General features: G+C 52.4%; 1 protein-coding gene across 1 annotated transcript; it reads left to right on the top strand.

Moving 5' to 3' along the window:
* The first annotated feature begins 7,402 nt into the window (after positions 1 to 7,402).
* On the top strand, positions 7,403 to 14,493 carry KRT83 (keratin 83). The gene is made up of 9 exons (XM_032173681.2): positions 7,403 to 7,849; positions 9,435 to 9,643; positions 10,831 to 10,891; positions 11,025 to 11,120; positions 11,779 to 11,943; positions 12,209 to 12,334; positions 12,677 to 12,897; positions 13,447 to 13,478; positions 13,976 to 14,493. The coding sequence occupies exons 1-9, from the start codon at positions 7,466 to 7,468 to the stop codon at positions 14,161 to 14,163; spliced, it is 1,482 nt and encodes a 493-aa protein (XP_032029572.1). The 5' UTR covers positions 7,403 to 7,465; the 3' UTR covers positions 14,164 to 14,493.
* Positions 14,494 to 15,258: the final 765 nt, after the last annotated feature.

Below are 15,258 nucleotides of genomic sequence, written 5' to 3' on the forward strand. Positions count from 1 at the left end.
AGGACTTGGGAGGTGCTGAGCAAGGCTGTTGGGGGACCGGGTTAATGTGTGGGGCATAACCAGACAGGCGGAGGGTGACCAACAAGCTCAAGCCCGGGGCTTGGCTTCAGGTTCAACATAAGGCCCACTTCAGGTTGCCCAGCCTGGCTGGAGCCTCCCTGTTCCTGGAGGGATCCAGCAGGAGTGGTACAGCATGGAGGGTGGGGTGGGACACGACGCCCTCCAGGGCTACCCCCTCCAATCATTCGGAAGGCTTGTGGGAGGAGTGTCAGAGACGAACAGGAAGAAAACCTTGGCCCAGAAACGCTTGTCATTACCCCGGAGCTGGAGCTCACCCAGCTTCATCACACCTGCATGACATGCATCCATTTCATAGACCAAAACCCTGAGTTCTGTGGCTCAGAGAAGCCGTGTGAGTCATAGCTGTGCTGCAGAGGGTGCCTTAGAAAAGATGTCCTGGACTGCCAGGATTGCCACAATGTTCCCACCTGAGGGCACCCTAGCCTGGCATCAGGAGGTACCCAGTGCTGCCACCTGGGAGAGCCCTTTTCCTACAAGAAGCCCTCCTACACTGATCAGCATGGAGTGTGGCTTTCCTGGCTCTTCCCTGCCTGGATTTTTTTCACTTTCTCAGGGGCTTCTCTACATGTGCTCAGCACTTGGCCGTGTACCGCTCCCTGGGCAACCCACTACCACCATCCCAGACATTAACTTTCTAAATAGATCTTATGAGCCAGTCTCCCCTCTTCCAGCCCGTTATATGCCTTCGCAGCTTTAGTTCCCAAAAGTTCCACTTTCAAGACGCATCTCCCCAGGCACCAAAGGCTCAGCAGAAGACATCCGAAGGCTCCTGGGCCTGATTTTCAGGCTGGCCCTAGCAAAGCTCACTAACTCATCTGCTAGGGTGCCTCCAACTTCCTTCTGCTACACATAATGCCACAATGAATAGCCTGTTCTTTGCATAAGGACTGCTTTCATATGTGGGGTTAGATTTCTCTCAGGAGTGCGAGTGCTGGGTCATTTACACATTTACACGTGCCTGAATTCACTGAACAACTCTACATTGCTTTCCAGAATGTCTACACCACCCCACGCTCCCAACCACAGTGCCCGAGGGTTCTCATCCTCCCACCCCTCCACATCCACCTTCCTGATCCTTGCCATTCTGATGGTACAAACGTATCTTGTGGCCTGATCTGCGTCTTTCTAAGGACTGGGGGGCAGTCATCATTTCTTCATATTCCTTTTAGCCGTTTGGGCTTTCCCTTTGATCAACCGTCTATTCAGATCCCTGACTAGCTTTCTACTGGATTTCCTTTCTTTTACTTTTGGATTTGCAGGCATCCCTTATATATATAGACGTTTCTTATACACACACACACACACACACACACACACACACACACGCACACGTGTGTATAAGGAACTTTTATATATATATTTATATAAGTAAAACTTCTCCCAGGCTATCAACTACCAACTAATTTTTTTTCTGTGTAGTCTTTCACTAAACTGGAATTTTTCATTTTAATGTGGTCGTGTCAATCCATTTTTTTCTTTTTTTTTTTTTTTGTCTTTTTGAGACGGAGTCTCGCTCTGTCGCCCAGGCTGGAGTGCAGTGGCGCAATCTTGGCTCACTGCAAGCTCCGCCTCCCGGGTTCACGCCATTCTCCTGCCTCAGCCTCTCCGAGTAGCTGGGACTACAGGCGCCGGCCACTACGCCTGGCTAATTTTTTTGTATTTTTAGTAGAGACGGGGTTTCACCGTGGTCTCGATCTCCTGACCTCGTGATCCGCCCGCTTCGGCCTCCCAAAGTGCTGGGATTACAAGCGTGAGCCACCGCGCCCGGCCGTCAATCCATTTTTTACCTGGTCTTTATTTTTAAGGTTTGCTTAAGAAATCTTTCCCCACCCACAAGTAAGGACATTTTCCTACATGGCCTTCTGCTTGCCTTTTAGCTTTATCTGTCCTGGCCTTTAATTCATCCGAGGCTTCCCATGGGACATGGTATGAACTAGACTCCAGTTCTATGCTTTCCATATGGTGTGTCTATTTTTTACAAATCTCACCAACTGAATAAATGGCCCTTTGCTTGTTGCAACCCTCATTAAATACCAAGCTTTACTGATGGGAAGGGGCCTGTTGTGAGTGTCTGTGCCTCTCCATTAGTCTATTTACATATTGCTGCACACTGTATTATTACTATTTACTATTTTATCTCTAGTCCTCAGACACCTCTTTGCTTTCCTTTTTCATAACTGGCTTTGCTATAAATAAGCTTTACTCTTTCAGAAAAAAATTAATTTTATCAAGTTCCTCAAAATAAATCCAGCTGGAATTATTGTTGGGTTTGTATTGAATTTGCCAACTAATTTAGGGGCAATTTATAACTTTAGAATGCTAGGTCAAAGTATTCCTGAATATAGCATAATTCCATTTAATCAGATTTTCTTGTTTTTTTCATTATAGAGTTTTATATCGTTCTCCTTAGAGATCTTGTGCATACTTTACAAAGTTATATCATACTTTATTGTTTTTAATCTCTCTTAGGAATGACATCTTTTTTGAGCTCTTGTCGCCCAGGCTGGAGTGCAATGGTGTGATCTCAGCTCACTGCAACCTTCACCTCCTGGGTTCAAGCGATTCTCCTGCCTCAGCCTCCCGAGTTGCTGGAACTACAAACATGCCCGGCTAATTTTTTTGTATTTTTAGTAGAGACGGGGTTTCACCATGTTGGCCAGTTTGGTCTCGAACTCCTGACCTCAAGTGATCTGCACGCCTCGGCCTCCCAACATGCTGGGATTACAGGCGTGAGCCATTGTGCCCAGCCATATTTTCTATATATTTTCTGATTAGCTGTCACTGATAAAGAAAAGCACTTTTGATTTTTGTAAGTTGACTTTGTAACTAGCAGCACTGCTCAACTTTTCCTGTTCCTTCTACCTGTATGGGTTGACTGTGCTGGGTTTTCTACACAGCTGATCCCGTTGTCTGAAAATAATGGCAGTTCTATCTCTTCTCTCCCAATTCTTACAGACATTTCTTTTCTTGGCCAGGAATTCTAGCATTTTACAGCATGGCCTTGAGAATGGACACCTTTTTCTTTTTTTTTTTTTTTTTTTTGAGACGGAGTCTCGCTCGGTCGCCCAGGCTGGAGTGCAGTGGCGCAATCTCGGCTCACTGCAAGCTCCGCCTCCCGGGTTCACGCCATTCTCCTGCCTCAGCCTCTCCGAGTAGCTGGGACTACAGGTGCCCGCCACCACGCCCGGCTAATTTTTTTTTGTATTTTTAGTAGAGACGGGGTTTCACTGTGGTCTCGATCTCCTGACCTCGTGATCTGCCCGCCTCGGCCTCCCAAAGTGCTGGGATTACAAGCGTGAGCCACCGCGCCCGGCCAAGAATGGACACCTTTTTCTTGCTCTCAGTCTTCATTGGCATGTGCCTCAAGTTCATCCTTTAGGTGTGACATCCTCTAAGCTTCAACCATGGTATCCACCGCCCTGTGAACACGTCTGTGCTCTCTTCCATTCACTGCCTGATATTGCCTCCACCCTTCTATCCTTTCCAAATCCCTCTACCCTTCAAATCCCAGCTCAAGTCTGACTTTTCCTACAAAGCCTCTGACTGCTCCTGCCCAAAGCAAGCTCCCACTCCGAGGAAAAGGAGGTTTGAAGAACTGCTTCATCCAGAATACAACTTGTGCATACTTACAAATCTGCCCAACTACACTGCTGGATCCTCGAGGACAGGGGCTGTGTATTAAATCTCTCTCCCTCCTCTTCAGTACAGAGAACTTACATAGTAAATAGTAGTGAGTATGTGAAGGTGCCACATCTTATCAGCTCTGGAGGTGTGTTGTGAGTTTAAGGCCAGAAGGCAAAACTGGAGGCATCAAAGAATTCTTCCTGCCTGGAGCAGGAAGCCACGTGCACCTTCTGCACTCCTGGATTGCATGCCTTCCACGGGCTTCACATGCACCACCCTAGGTCATCTTCACAAAGGCCTAAAAGGCCAGTATTAGAATCCTCCTTTTTCAGATGAAGACACAAGGTTTACAGAAATTAGCTAATTCATCACACATACGCTGTGACCGAAATGAGAGCTGCAGCCATATTTCCAGGACTCCCAGATCTAACGACTTCACTGCAACAGGCTTCCCATGGAAATGTCACTTCCACAGCCAGGTCAGCAACAGACCTGTGGCCAGGCACACCTGGAGAAGATCAGAACAGTCCCCTTTGACTCAACGATTTCACCTCCAGGAATTTGTTTTAAGGAAATTACTAGACATGTGCCCAAAGATGTGTTTCCTAATGTTCATCTCAGAGCTGTTTATCAAAACTCCATTAAGAAGGGACAAAAAATGTGAAGGAACATGGATATTAAGGCAAGAAAGAAGTGACAAAAGTCAAAGCATCAGGGTATCAGAAACCCAGCAGACAGGCAGGCAGACACCAGAAAAACACACAGGAATAAGGCCAGGGGGTTGCACCCCAAGAGAGGCAGGCAGGAATCTGAGGACCAGATCAACAGGGCAAGCGGTCATTCCTCCAGGCCAACCCAGACCAGGTGTGAAGGGCAGGCACAGAGTACAGGCCCTGGTGACTGAAACAGCTCTGCCGGACCCTTTCTGGGCCCATGGTTAGGGCGGGAACCAATCACAGCCTGGAGCCCAGGAGGGAGGAGGTAGCCTGGGGATTTGGGTGCTGCTGTCTCTTTGTCAGCTTCCTGTCTAAGTCTGTTTTCAAGGGACTCCTAGTCTGCAGTTCTCTTTGTTCTGAGCCATTTACAAATAGATGCTCTAATTAAGGCTTTCTGAGGCGGCAACGATTGCCTTGTAAAACTGCTTTCTGCTTACCCAGGAATGGTACTCTGCATCTCACTAGCTGTGTACACTGTCCCTTTGCAAGGCCCTGCCAGGTGCCTGCAACCAAGACCCAGTCACCCTGCTAGCACAAAGTGAGGTGGGGGTGGTGCTTCCCCCGACCAGGCACTCGCTCGGTCCTCCCAGCCTCCAGCAAGCTGTGGATTGCCATTTATATTTCACAAGCAAGGACCCTGGGGGAAAACGCCTGTGCCATGGTACAAAGCTGGTAAGAGATATAGTTGGGCTTCGAATTGTGTCTTTTTTTTCTCCAGGGTCCATGCTATCTTCAGCTCCAATCAGGGCGGGGGTGGGCACGGTCATGGCTCCCCCATCCCAAGGAGGTCATGTGTCTACACAGAGCCCCTCGGTGGAGAGGTCCAACACGATCCAATCCTGCTGGATTGAGACAGATGAGCCAGGTCAGAAGACAGCAGCGCAGTTTCCAGCACGGTGATGGAGAAATGCTTCACAGAGGGTTCGCTGCCCTGCAGTCCTCAGCATTTCACCAAGAAACAGATCCCCCATAATCATTGGATATGTGTGGAGAGCATGCCAGGTGCTCACTGGTTCCAGTGTGCGTGAAGAGCCTGGTCTTTCTTGGCTGTCTAGCAGATGTTTGACCCAGCCAAGACTGAACATGACAGCACCAGCCAGCGCAGCCTCCCTCAAAGATGCTCCCCAAATCCCACTAGCCACTCAGCTGCAGTCAGCCACACCCAGGCCCCCCAGGTACCCTCAGGCTGTGCCCCCCTGGTGTGTCTTTCACACCAGGATCCCATATCACACAGCCCACACCCCCAGAGTTCCCACCCCAGACACAAGACTCTGGAAGCCTGTCCACAGGACCCAAGAAGAGGGGCTAGGAGAGTCCTGTTTTTGGATCCATGGCAGATGTCCAGCTCCCTAAGAGACTTCAACAGCACCATCGCCTGCCTTCCCTCAGGCCCACAGAAGATGGGCCCCTCTTCCATCATTCCCAGATCCCCACTCTGGGATATAACTGGCCCACTCACCCTGAGCGGGACTGGGAAGGGCAAAAATGAGAGTCACAGGAGGGTTACTATTAGCCCAGACTGGGTCAGTGTTGGGTTGTGGCTGGGTCAGGACACAGGTTCATCAGTGGAGTCCTCCTCATCCTTTCCTGACAAAAGCAGCCTAGAGATGTGTGTTTGGAAGGGTTGATGGGCTCAGGTCCTCGGGTTAAGGCAAACCTCCTGGCTCGGTCCCACTGTCCATCCATCAAAGCCATTGCCTGTCCTAACCCAAAGGAACAAGGGCCCAAAGTAAGAGAGCTTGGCTTTAGGAACAGCCACATGAGCTAGCACCCTTCTCCCACCCAATGTGTTCTCTGAGGTGAGAGAGTGATCTCATTTAAGGAACCTGCTGACGTCCCTCACCTCCTGCACCTTCCCTCCTTCCTGGTGCGTACATACACCCCAAGACCACATCACTGAGCTTCCCTGCTGGGAACCTAAAGAACACCAATCAGCCTGGACATTGTGGGGGCCTTCCCCCCACCTCTGGCTTCTCATCTTTCCCCCAGCCAAATGTTGGCTCGCCCACATGCATGCTACTTCCAAGCGCCCCAGGTCTTTGTAGGATTTCCAGAACCTAGCACAGTGGCTAGTGCATAGTTGGTGGGCACCAAATAAATATTTCCTGAATAAATGAATACACATAGTCTAGTCTGCAAATCAGAGCCGGACTCTTTTCTGGTCATCTGTCAACCCTGTACTACCCCACCCCAATCCTCCTCAAGCCCAGGTCCCCACTCTCCTCCATGAGTCCCTGGAGCTCTGAGGTATTCCACACTCCCCGCTCCCGATCCCATCAGCAATGACGCCTGGAACTCTGAAGCATAGCCCTGGCACTGTCCTGAACTCTCAGAATCAGTTTCTTCCATGACCCAGATGGTGTCCCTGCACTAGGAATACCCAAAGTGCAAAGAACATGCCCTCTTCCCACCCCCAAATCTCTACCCCCACTCCCATCCCTGACCAGGCTCTGGGCAGGAATAGGATAGGAGAGGCCAATCTTGACAACGAGGAAAGGAACCTGCCTTTGAGATAAAGACAGGAAAGCCTACAGCAAGAGGTTGTCTGGGAGGCAGCCCCCTCCTTGGGACAGGCCAGCCACTCCACCCCAGGGCTTGGCCATGGGTCCAGGGCCCACAGCCCAGCTCTGCCCCTTTCAGAACAGAGTTCAGAGAGCAGGCTTCACCCCAGGTCACTGCACCCATTCCCCTCGCTTGGAGCGTGGAATGCAACTAATGCTTTTAGGAACCCCTCTCCCCGCTCCACAGCAGTGCCAATGGGAGGGGCAGGAGCAAGGAGGAAGCTTATAAAGGGCTTTGAAGATGAAACAGGGCCCACGGCCGGGATTGTTGATGCAGCCACACTGAAGAGGCAAGCAGGGTTCTAGCTTAAGAGGCCAGGGTAATGCCAAGCCAATAAAATTCAGCTATTGTCTCTTTGCTCCCTGTTTTAATGCCAGCTGCTCCTGGCACATAAAAGGGCCTGCCATCAGCCAGGGAGCACAGGCCCTTGGCTCCATCCTCTGCCATCTACTCCACTGTTCAGACACCTCCTAACCTCCATCATGACCTGTGGCTTCAGCTCCATGGGCTGTGGGTTCCGCCCTGGAAACTTCAGCTGTGTCTCTGCCTGCGGGCCCCGGCCTGGCCGCTGCTGCATCACCGCCGCCCCCTACCGCGGCATCTCCTGCTACCGCGGCCTCACCGGGGGCTTTGGCAGCCACAGCGTATGCGGGGGCTTCCGGGCCGGCTCCTGTGGACGCAGCTTCGGCTACCGCTCCGGGGGCGTGTGCGGACCCAGCCCCCCATGCATCACCACCGTGTCGGTCAACGAGAGCCTCCTCACGCCCCTCAACCTGGAGATCGACCCCAACGCACAGTGCGTGAAGCAGGAGGAGAAGGAGCAGATCAAGTCCCTCAACAGCAGGTTCGCGGCCTTCATCGACAAGGTGGGTGTCCCGGATCACACCCTTCCTGAACCCTTACTTATGTTCAGGACCCAGGCTGGGCACTGACAGGGAAGTCAAAAGCAAGAACTTGCCCACAGAAGTTCCCAGGCCAAAGGGAAAAGTAGTCATACTTCTAGGACACAGACAGAAAGACAAAAATAGGACCAGGAGCTACCAGACTGATGGGGGAGATTAACTGAAAACACAAAAGCAGAACTAGGGGCAGAGCCTTCCACACTGAGTGATATTATCACCTAGTGAGCAAAGGACCACTGTGTGGGCGCTCAGGGCATTTGAAGCCAAATAACTGCTTAAATGCCAAGGAGATGCTGTCTCCATCAAGGCAGGGCTAGTAAGTGTGGTGCTGAAAGACTGTCTGGAAGTGGGTCTCGTGGATGGCACAGAGCTCTTTCTATACCACACAGTGATTTGGCCACTGAGCAGGGGCTAGAGTAGTTTGTCCAAGCCACTGCTCCTGGGGCTCAGGATCCAGGGGTGAGCAAGAGACATGGTCCCCAACCTCACGGGCTTTATGGGGAGGCAGGCAGTGCACAGTCTGGGTTTGGTCGAAACCATCCGTGGAGTCAGTGTCCAACTCGAGTCCGCAGCCACCTTCTCCACTGAATCCAGGCAACCACCATGTGGCAGTGATGTGAGAGACTGGGAGAAAAGGCTCTGACTAGGAAGATGTTCTGGGGTTGGAAAGAGTCCTCCAGAGCCAAAACCTCAAGAAAGGAGTCACACTAGAGAGATGCCCACCAGAAAGGATCGGGAAAAAAAATGTGGAATTTCTAATAGCATGAGAGACCAAGGATAGCATAAGATAGGACCTACCAAGTTATTAGACAAAAGAAGCTGAGTGGAGTAGTGGGCCAACCTCATGGCTGGGAGAGGGATGTGAATATTTCCTATAATTGTCAAAGTGAGAGAAGACGCCCCTGCAGAGCAGAAGATCGCAGTTTGAGCTCTTCTCTGCCATTGGGAGCTCTCAGGCAGTCAGGGAATCTCCTTGGCCTCCAACTCTTCATCAGTAAAATGAGGGGGTTGGAGCACAGGACGTTCCTACTCTCATATTCCAGGTGACTATTATTCTAATTGCATCGTTGTTGTAGGGTTTGAATAATTGGCACATGCTTTATTTTTCAACTTTCACAGTTTGCCTTTCTGAAAAGGTCCACCTGCCTTGGTGTGACTGAACAGCAGTAGCTGCTCAGTGTGGGGTGACTTTCTGTTAAAGGGTTCTTTTAATCCTCGTAGTAAGGTGAGCTTTAACCTCCCCACTCTACAGAAGGGGTGAGTGCTTTATCCAAGGGCACATTGTTAACAAGTGGCAGCAGAATCTGGACTCTTCAATCATTTTCCATGACACCAGGTAAACTGACTTAGAAGAGATTAACTCCCAGGAAGAACTTCCAGGTGGTGAACTGGTTAAGCCCTGGTGGCGTTTTTGAGAGAGACGACATAACCCCTTCCAGGGAAGACTCTGGGTCAGAGAGTTGGGGGCTTTCAGGCCCTGGTGCTGGGAACCCCTCTTGCCCTCTGATGCTACAAGAAGAGGTTCTTAGGCTCTGCCTCTGGGTGGCAGGTGCGCTTCCTGGAGCAGCAGAACAAGCTGCTGGAGACAAAGCTGCAGTTCTACCAAAACCGCGAGTGCTGCCAGAGTAACCTGGAGCCCCTGTTCGAGGGCTACATCGAGACTCTGCGGCGGGAGGCCGAGTGCGTGGAGGCCGATAGTGGGAGGCTGGCCTCAGAGCTCAACCACGTGCAGGAGGTGCTGGAGGGCTACAAGAAGAAGTGAGTGTGGGCAGGAGGGGTTCTGGGCACAAGAAAGAGCATGGTGGCAGCTCCCTGAGCCCGGAGGAGTATCCGGTCTGCAGCTGGCATCTCTGCCTGAGAGTGGAGAAGAACCTGTAGCCCCTGGTCAAGACATAGGGGTCCCTTGGGTGTGGGGGATGGAGGCTCAGCTTGTCTTTCCATCAGCAGATCAGGGAAACAATGCTCTCTCCCTTTCTCCATCCATTTTTCACAAAAACTTGTATTCCTTGGTCCCTTTGAGAGCAGATCTCAAAGTCCTGGACATGTGTCTTCCTAAGTTTGCTCTCTCACTCAGCTAACACTATCTGATCACCTACCACATATGCCAGCACACCGTGCTGGTGCTAGTGACGCAGGGCCACACAATTCACACTGTGCGGGTCCTTGTGGAGCCCGCAGTCTGCTGGAAGGCAGGCATGACAGAGCCACAGATCTAGCCCTTCAGCTACAAAGCGTGATATATGGTATGAAGAATACGCACTGGATCCTCAGAAGGAATCTGCTTTTGAGGGGTGGCCAGCTTCCTTCAGTAACATTCTCTCCATGGACTCCCCAGGCCCAGCATACCCCTCCCTCCCTGTCTCTGAGCTGCCTCCCACAGCTCAGGCCAGGAGGGGAGAGACAGAGTGAGGATCCCACCACCTGCAGCTGAGTGGGGGTAGGGGAGGGCTTGAAGGAAGAAAAGATGGAGACCTGGGTGAGAAAAACAGCACCTCCCACTCACCAACCGCACACATTCACACACTCAGCTTCCAGATCCTGCCCTCCCAACCTCCACCAAAACAGGGGAGTGAATTACCCTGGCGTGGTGGTGGGCGCCTGTAGTCCCAGCTACTCGAGAGGCTGAGGCAGGAGAACGGCATGAACCTGGGAGGTGGAGCTTGCAGTGAGCCGAGACCGCGCCACTGCGCTCCAACCTGGGTGACAGAGCGAGACTCGACTCAAAAACAAAACAAAACAAAAAACAGGGGAGTGGGCCCTCTGGTTCTCTAGTGCATCCCAGTAGGCCCAGGCCAGCAGCCTGGTTCCTCCAGAGCCCCACCCATTTCACTTGGGGGCAGGAGATGATCAGGGGGAGGTCTAGGAAGGAGGCTCCTTTGCATACATGCTCATGGCCAGGATCAAGAGCTGTTCAGACAAGGTCCTGTTCTCCCTGCTCACCTCAGGTATGAAGAAGAAGTTGCACTTCGAGCCACAGCAGAGAACGAGTTTGTGGCTCTAAAGAAGGTGAGTGAAGCCCAGCTGGCCCTGAGCCCGCCATGAGTCCCGCCACCCATCCTCTTTGTCCTGCCACGTGGCAGCCAGGTCCTCAGAGCTCTCAGAGGAAAGCCGGCCTCACAGCCCCTTCTACCCCACGCAGGATGTGGACTGCGCCTACCTCCGCAAGTCAGACCTGGAGGCCAACGTGGAGGCCCTGATCCAGGAGATTGACTTCCTGAGGCGGCTGTACGAGGAGGTGAGGGGCTCTCAGCCATGGCGGGCACAGATCCCCCCATGGGATCCCCGACCCTCTGCCCAGACACCCACAGGCATGAACCAGGCCTGCTGACATATGAACCCAGGTTCACGGCTGGAGGGTTGGCAGGGAGCAAGGAGAGGGAAGGAACAGGGAGGCAAAGGGATGGAAAAACCAAAAAGGAACAAATTTAGTAAGGGGCAGGAGAGTGAGCACCCCAGACATCTGTGCCTTGGGAACCTGCCCTGCGTCCTTCCCCTGAGCCAGTGGACTGCAGCATAGACCTCACACAGCATCAGACAGACTTGAACCCATTGCTCTGGCCCAGGGCTTTCTCTGGCAGCAATAGCCTTCCTTCATGGGGTTCGTCTAGGAGAATGGAAAGAGGCCCCCCATACAGGGTCTGAGCCCCTGGAAAGCATCTGGACCATGCTGGCTGCACATGGGCCTGAATGATTCCAAAAGCAAGCAGTTGAGAAGCGGTTGTGTTTTCCTCTAACGGGATTTCCTATTTGTGCAGAAAGTTATGTGATTTCATCAGGTTTGTTTCTCCAAACATGAGAGGTTCGCTCCCGATGAGCCAAAAGGATGATAGGCATCCAGGGATTAGGAGAAGCCCAGATAAGTGAGTTGTCCTTCCTTTCCCCACCTCCTGCAGGAGATCCGCATTCTCCAATCCCACATCTCAGATACCTCCGTGGTTGTCAAGCTGGACAACAGCCGGGACCTGAACATGGACTGCATTGTTGCCGAGATCAAGGCACAGTATGATGACATTGCCACCCGTAGCCGGGCCGAGGCCGAGTCCTGGTATCGCAGCAAGGTGAGCGGCACAGGACACCTGCCTGCTAGACATGGCAGTGGGAGGGATGCAAGGTATCTAGTAGAAAAGGCTTCTTTGTCTAGGGATTCTGATCCCTAAGGATGATAAGAGAAAAACCAATAGCTCTCAGGTTGGGGTGGCAGGGCAGGACTGCCACGTGTGGTTGCACAGGCTGAGCACTGCACAATCTGTGCAATCATCTGAGCTGTCCTGAATGAATGGGATGTCTCATCCTGAGCCTCATGAACATCTCTGCTTCCTGCAGTGCGAGGAGATGAAGGCCACGGTGATCAGGCACGGGGAGACCCTGCGCCGCACCAAGGAGGAGATCAACGAGCTGAACCGCATGATCCAGAGGCTGACGGCCGAGGTGGAGAACGCCAAGTGCCAGGTATGGGAGCCCGGCCCACCCCTCAGTGAAGGAAGAGACTAGGGTTAGCCCTCAGCAGAGGGATTTGAGTTAGGTTCTGGAAAAGTCTTCCCAGTGCAGTCTCACGGGTGACAGAGTAAGATGAGAAATCTACTGAAATATTTCTGATTGACTTGGCCAAGGTGTGTGTATCTGGGGTGTGAGTGTGTGTGTGCGGTGTAAGTGAGGAGGGAAGGAAGGTTAGGAAGCTGATTGGAGAGATAATATTTTAAGATAAAAGTTGAATGATCCTATTGGATACTGGCTGGGATTTCAGGAAACTAAACTTCACTTTATCCTCTCCATATTCCCCCTACCGCCCAGAACTCCAAGCTGGAGGCTGCGGTGGCCCAGTCTGAGCAGCAGGGTGAGGCGGCCCTCAGTGATGCCCGCTGCAAGCTGGCCGAGCTGGAGGGCGCCCTGCAGAAGGCCAAGCAGGACATGGCCTGCCTGATCAGGGAGTACCAGGAGGTGATGAACTCCAAGCTGGGCCTGGACATCGAGATCGCCACCTACAGGCGCCTGCTGGAGGGCGAGGAGCAGAGGTGGGTCCAACCCAGCCCTAAGCACTCCACTTGCATAGACCTGCCCACCTTTGATTTTTCCCTATCTCAGTCTCAGTCCCCAGGTGACATTCTTGCCTCTATGGATCCCAGATCCATATCTTCAAGGTGTCTCATTCTCAACTCTTCCAAGATCCATACCCTGCCTGGTTGCTAGGACATCACCTATTCTGGGGCAGGGTTGCTGGCCAAACTCCACCCCTGACTTCGTCTTCCCAAGAGGGCCTTCCCCTTCTGAAAGTTGAGCCTATCTAGACCTGACAGATATGGTTGTTCAGGTTGTTCACTGCACAAAGGCATATGACAGCTGAGAGACAAATAAGAATTGAAATCCAACCATACTCTACTTGCTAAATAGTGTGACCTGACATTGCTTCAACTGCCAGAAAGGCAACTTTTTCTAAGCTGCACAAGGGAATAAATGTAGGTCAGAAATAGCCCTGAGAAGACCCATTTCAGCACCTAGGGGAAATTTGATGACCTCATTCTGACTTCTTTTATCTTCCCCTTCCTTACTTTTTCCCCACTCAGGCTGTGTGAAGGTGTTGAAGCTGTGAATGTCTGTAAGTATCTTGAGACCTGGAAAGGAAAATGTAGACTGGGGACAAAGGACTTCTTGACTATGAGTATATGCAGAGACTTTGGGAGGAGTGTTTCCAATAATTCCCCCAGTAAAGAGGGTAGGTTGGTCATGCAGCAAGACAGACTGAGGTTAGCTCGCAGGAAGAACCTCACAGCATGAATGTGTTGGGGAGGGGAAAAAATAATAAGATGTCGTTGCAAGAAGGGACCTCAGATGTCACTCATAACCTTCACCTTGTATAGATGAGAAAGTTGAGGCCCAGATAGAGGAAGGGACTCCAAAAGTCACAAAGCAGAACCAGGACCAGAACCCCGGTCTGCTGGCTCCCAGGCTAGGGTTCCCTCCACACCTTCAGAATAGAACTGGAGGCTCTTCACATCCTTCCCTGGATGGTCGACACATCAGACAGACCAAGGAAGGTGGCTGGATGGGATGGCCACCAGCAGGGGTCTCTTGACCCTGCCCTTGTTCCCACAGGTGTCAGCAGCTCCCGGGGTGGGGTTGTGTGCGGGGACCTCTGCGTGTCAGGCTCCAGGCCGGTGACGGGCAGCGTCTGCAGCGCCCCCTGCAACGGGAACCTGGTGGTGAGCACCGGCTTGTGCAAGCCCTGTGGCCAGCTGAACACCACCTGTGGAGGGGGCTCCTGCAGCCAGGGGAGGTGTTAAGTGGCCCAAAAGAGAGCCAGGGGAGCCCCTTCTGCCTGCCAGACATGCCATTGCCCCACCACCAGCTGAAGACAGCAGCACATCGCTGGCTTTTCCCTTTGTGTTCTGAGAATACACCATCGGCTCATTCCCACCAGCGGCTCCTCCCCACCTCTCATCCCACTGGAAAGGGGCCTGTGGCTGGGGAATAGACCCATTCCTTCCCCCATCTCAGCCTTCAGCCCCTCCCAGGGAGAAGGGCCTTCCTTCCCTGGAAGGAGCACTGTGAGACTGTTCCCCCTGCCTCTCTGGCCTCTTGTCTCCGCTTTTCCAATAAACTTGGAGACCTGCTTTGTGTGCTGTAATGTCTTGCTTTCTTGGGGCCTGCCCACACCCACCAAGTGGTGAGCACCCCAGCCTGATGATACGGCCTGAAGACTAGAGTCATTCTGGCCTGTTCTCCACCTGGACACCCATAGTGCCCTGTCCCCAGATGGTTCTGTCATTTCCTGGCCAGGCAATGCAGACTGTGCTCACAGCACCTTCTACCTGTCACACCTGTCAGTCTGGATGGCTCTGAAGGGGACCAAGGAGGCCAGAGGTCAGCCAGAAGGCAGTGCATGTGCATGCGCATGTTTATATGTGTGCACGTGTATGTGTGCTTATGTGCGTGTTTGAGTTTTGCCCCCTTCTTGCATACACAGTCTCCACTTTATCTTCCTAGCATATCCTCACTTTGCTCCCCAGCCATCCTACCACAGCAGCAACCACCAAAAGTGCCAGCAGCCACCCTTGGGGGTTGCCCTGTGTCAGTCTGGACCCCACCCCATTGCCACGTCCTCCTCATGCTGCCCACCAAAGAGGGAAAGATGAGAGCATTGGCACCTGCCCCTGGCCCACCCTTCCCCCATGCATACACCTCCTCAGTACCTGGCCGCCTTCTCCACAGCTGACACGAGGACACCATCTACTCACTCCCTCAACTGCCCCACTCACTGCCCTCATCCGAGATACCTCACAGCTTCAACCCCAAGGCTGAGAGGCTCCTCTGCCCGTTGCTTGGCCCAATCTCTCCTGTCCTCCTCTTGGAAAGCTCTAGAGAGCTCTGGAAGACTT

Source organism: Hylobates moloch, unplaced genomic scaffold, assembly GCF_009828535.3.
Source record: "Hylobates moloch isolate HMO894 unplaced genomic scaffold, HMol_V3 SCAFFOLD_13, whole genome shotgun sequence".
Classification (NCBI taxonomy): Eukaryota; Metazoa; Chordata; class Mammalia; order Primates; family Hylobatidae; genus Hylobates; species Hylobates moloch.

Coding starts and splice junctions, on each gene's coding strand:
- KRT83 (XM_032173681.2), top strand. CDS start 7,466: ATGACCTGTGGCTTCAGCTCCATGGGCTGTGGGTTCCGCCCTGGAAAC. Junction 9,644..10,830: donor CTGGAGGGCTACAAGAAGAA/GTGAGTGTGGGC, acceptor TGCTCACCTCAG/GTATGAAGAAGAAGTTGCAC. Junction 11,121..11,778: donor TGAGGCGGCTGTACGAGGAG/GTGAGGGGCTCT, acceptor CACCTCCTGCAG/GAGATCCGCATTCTCCAATC.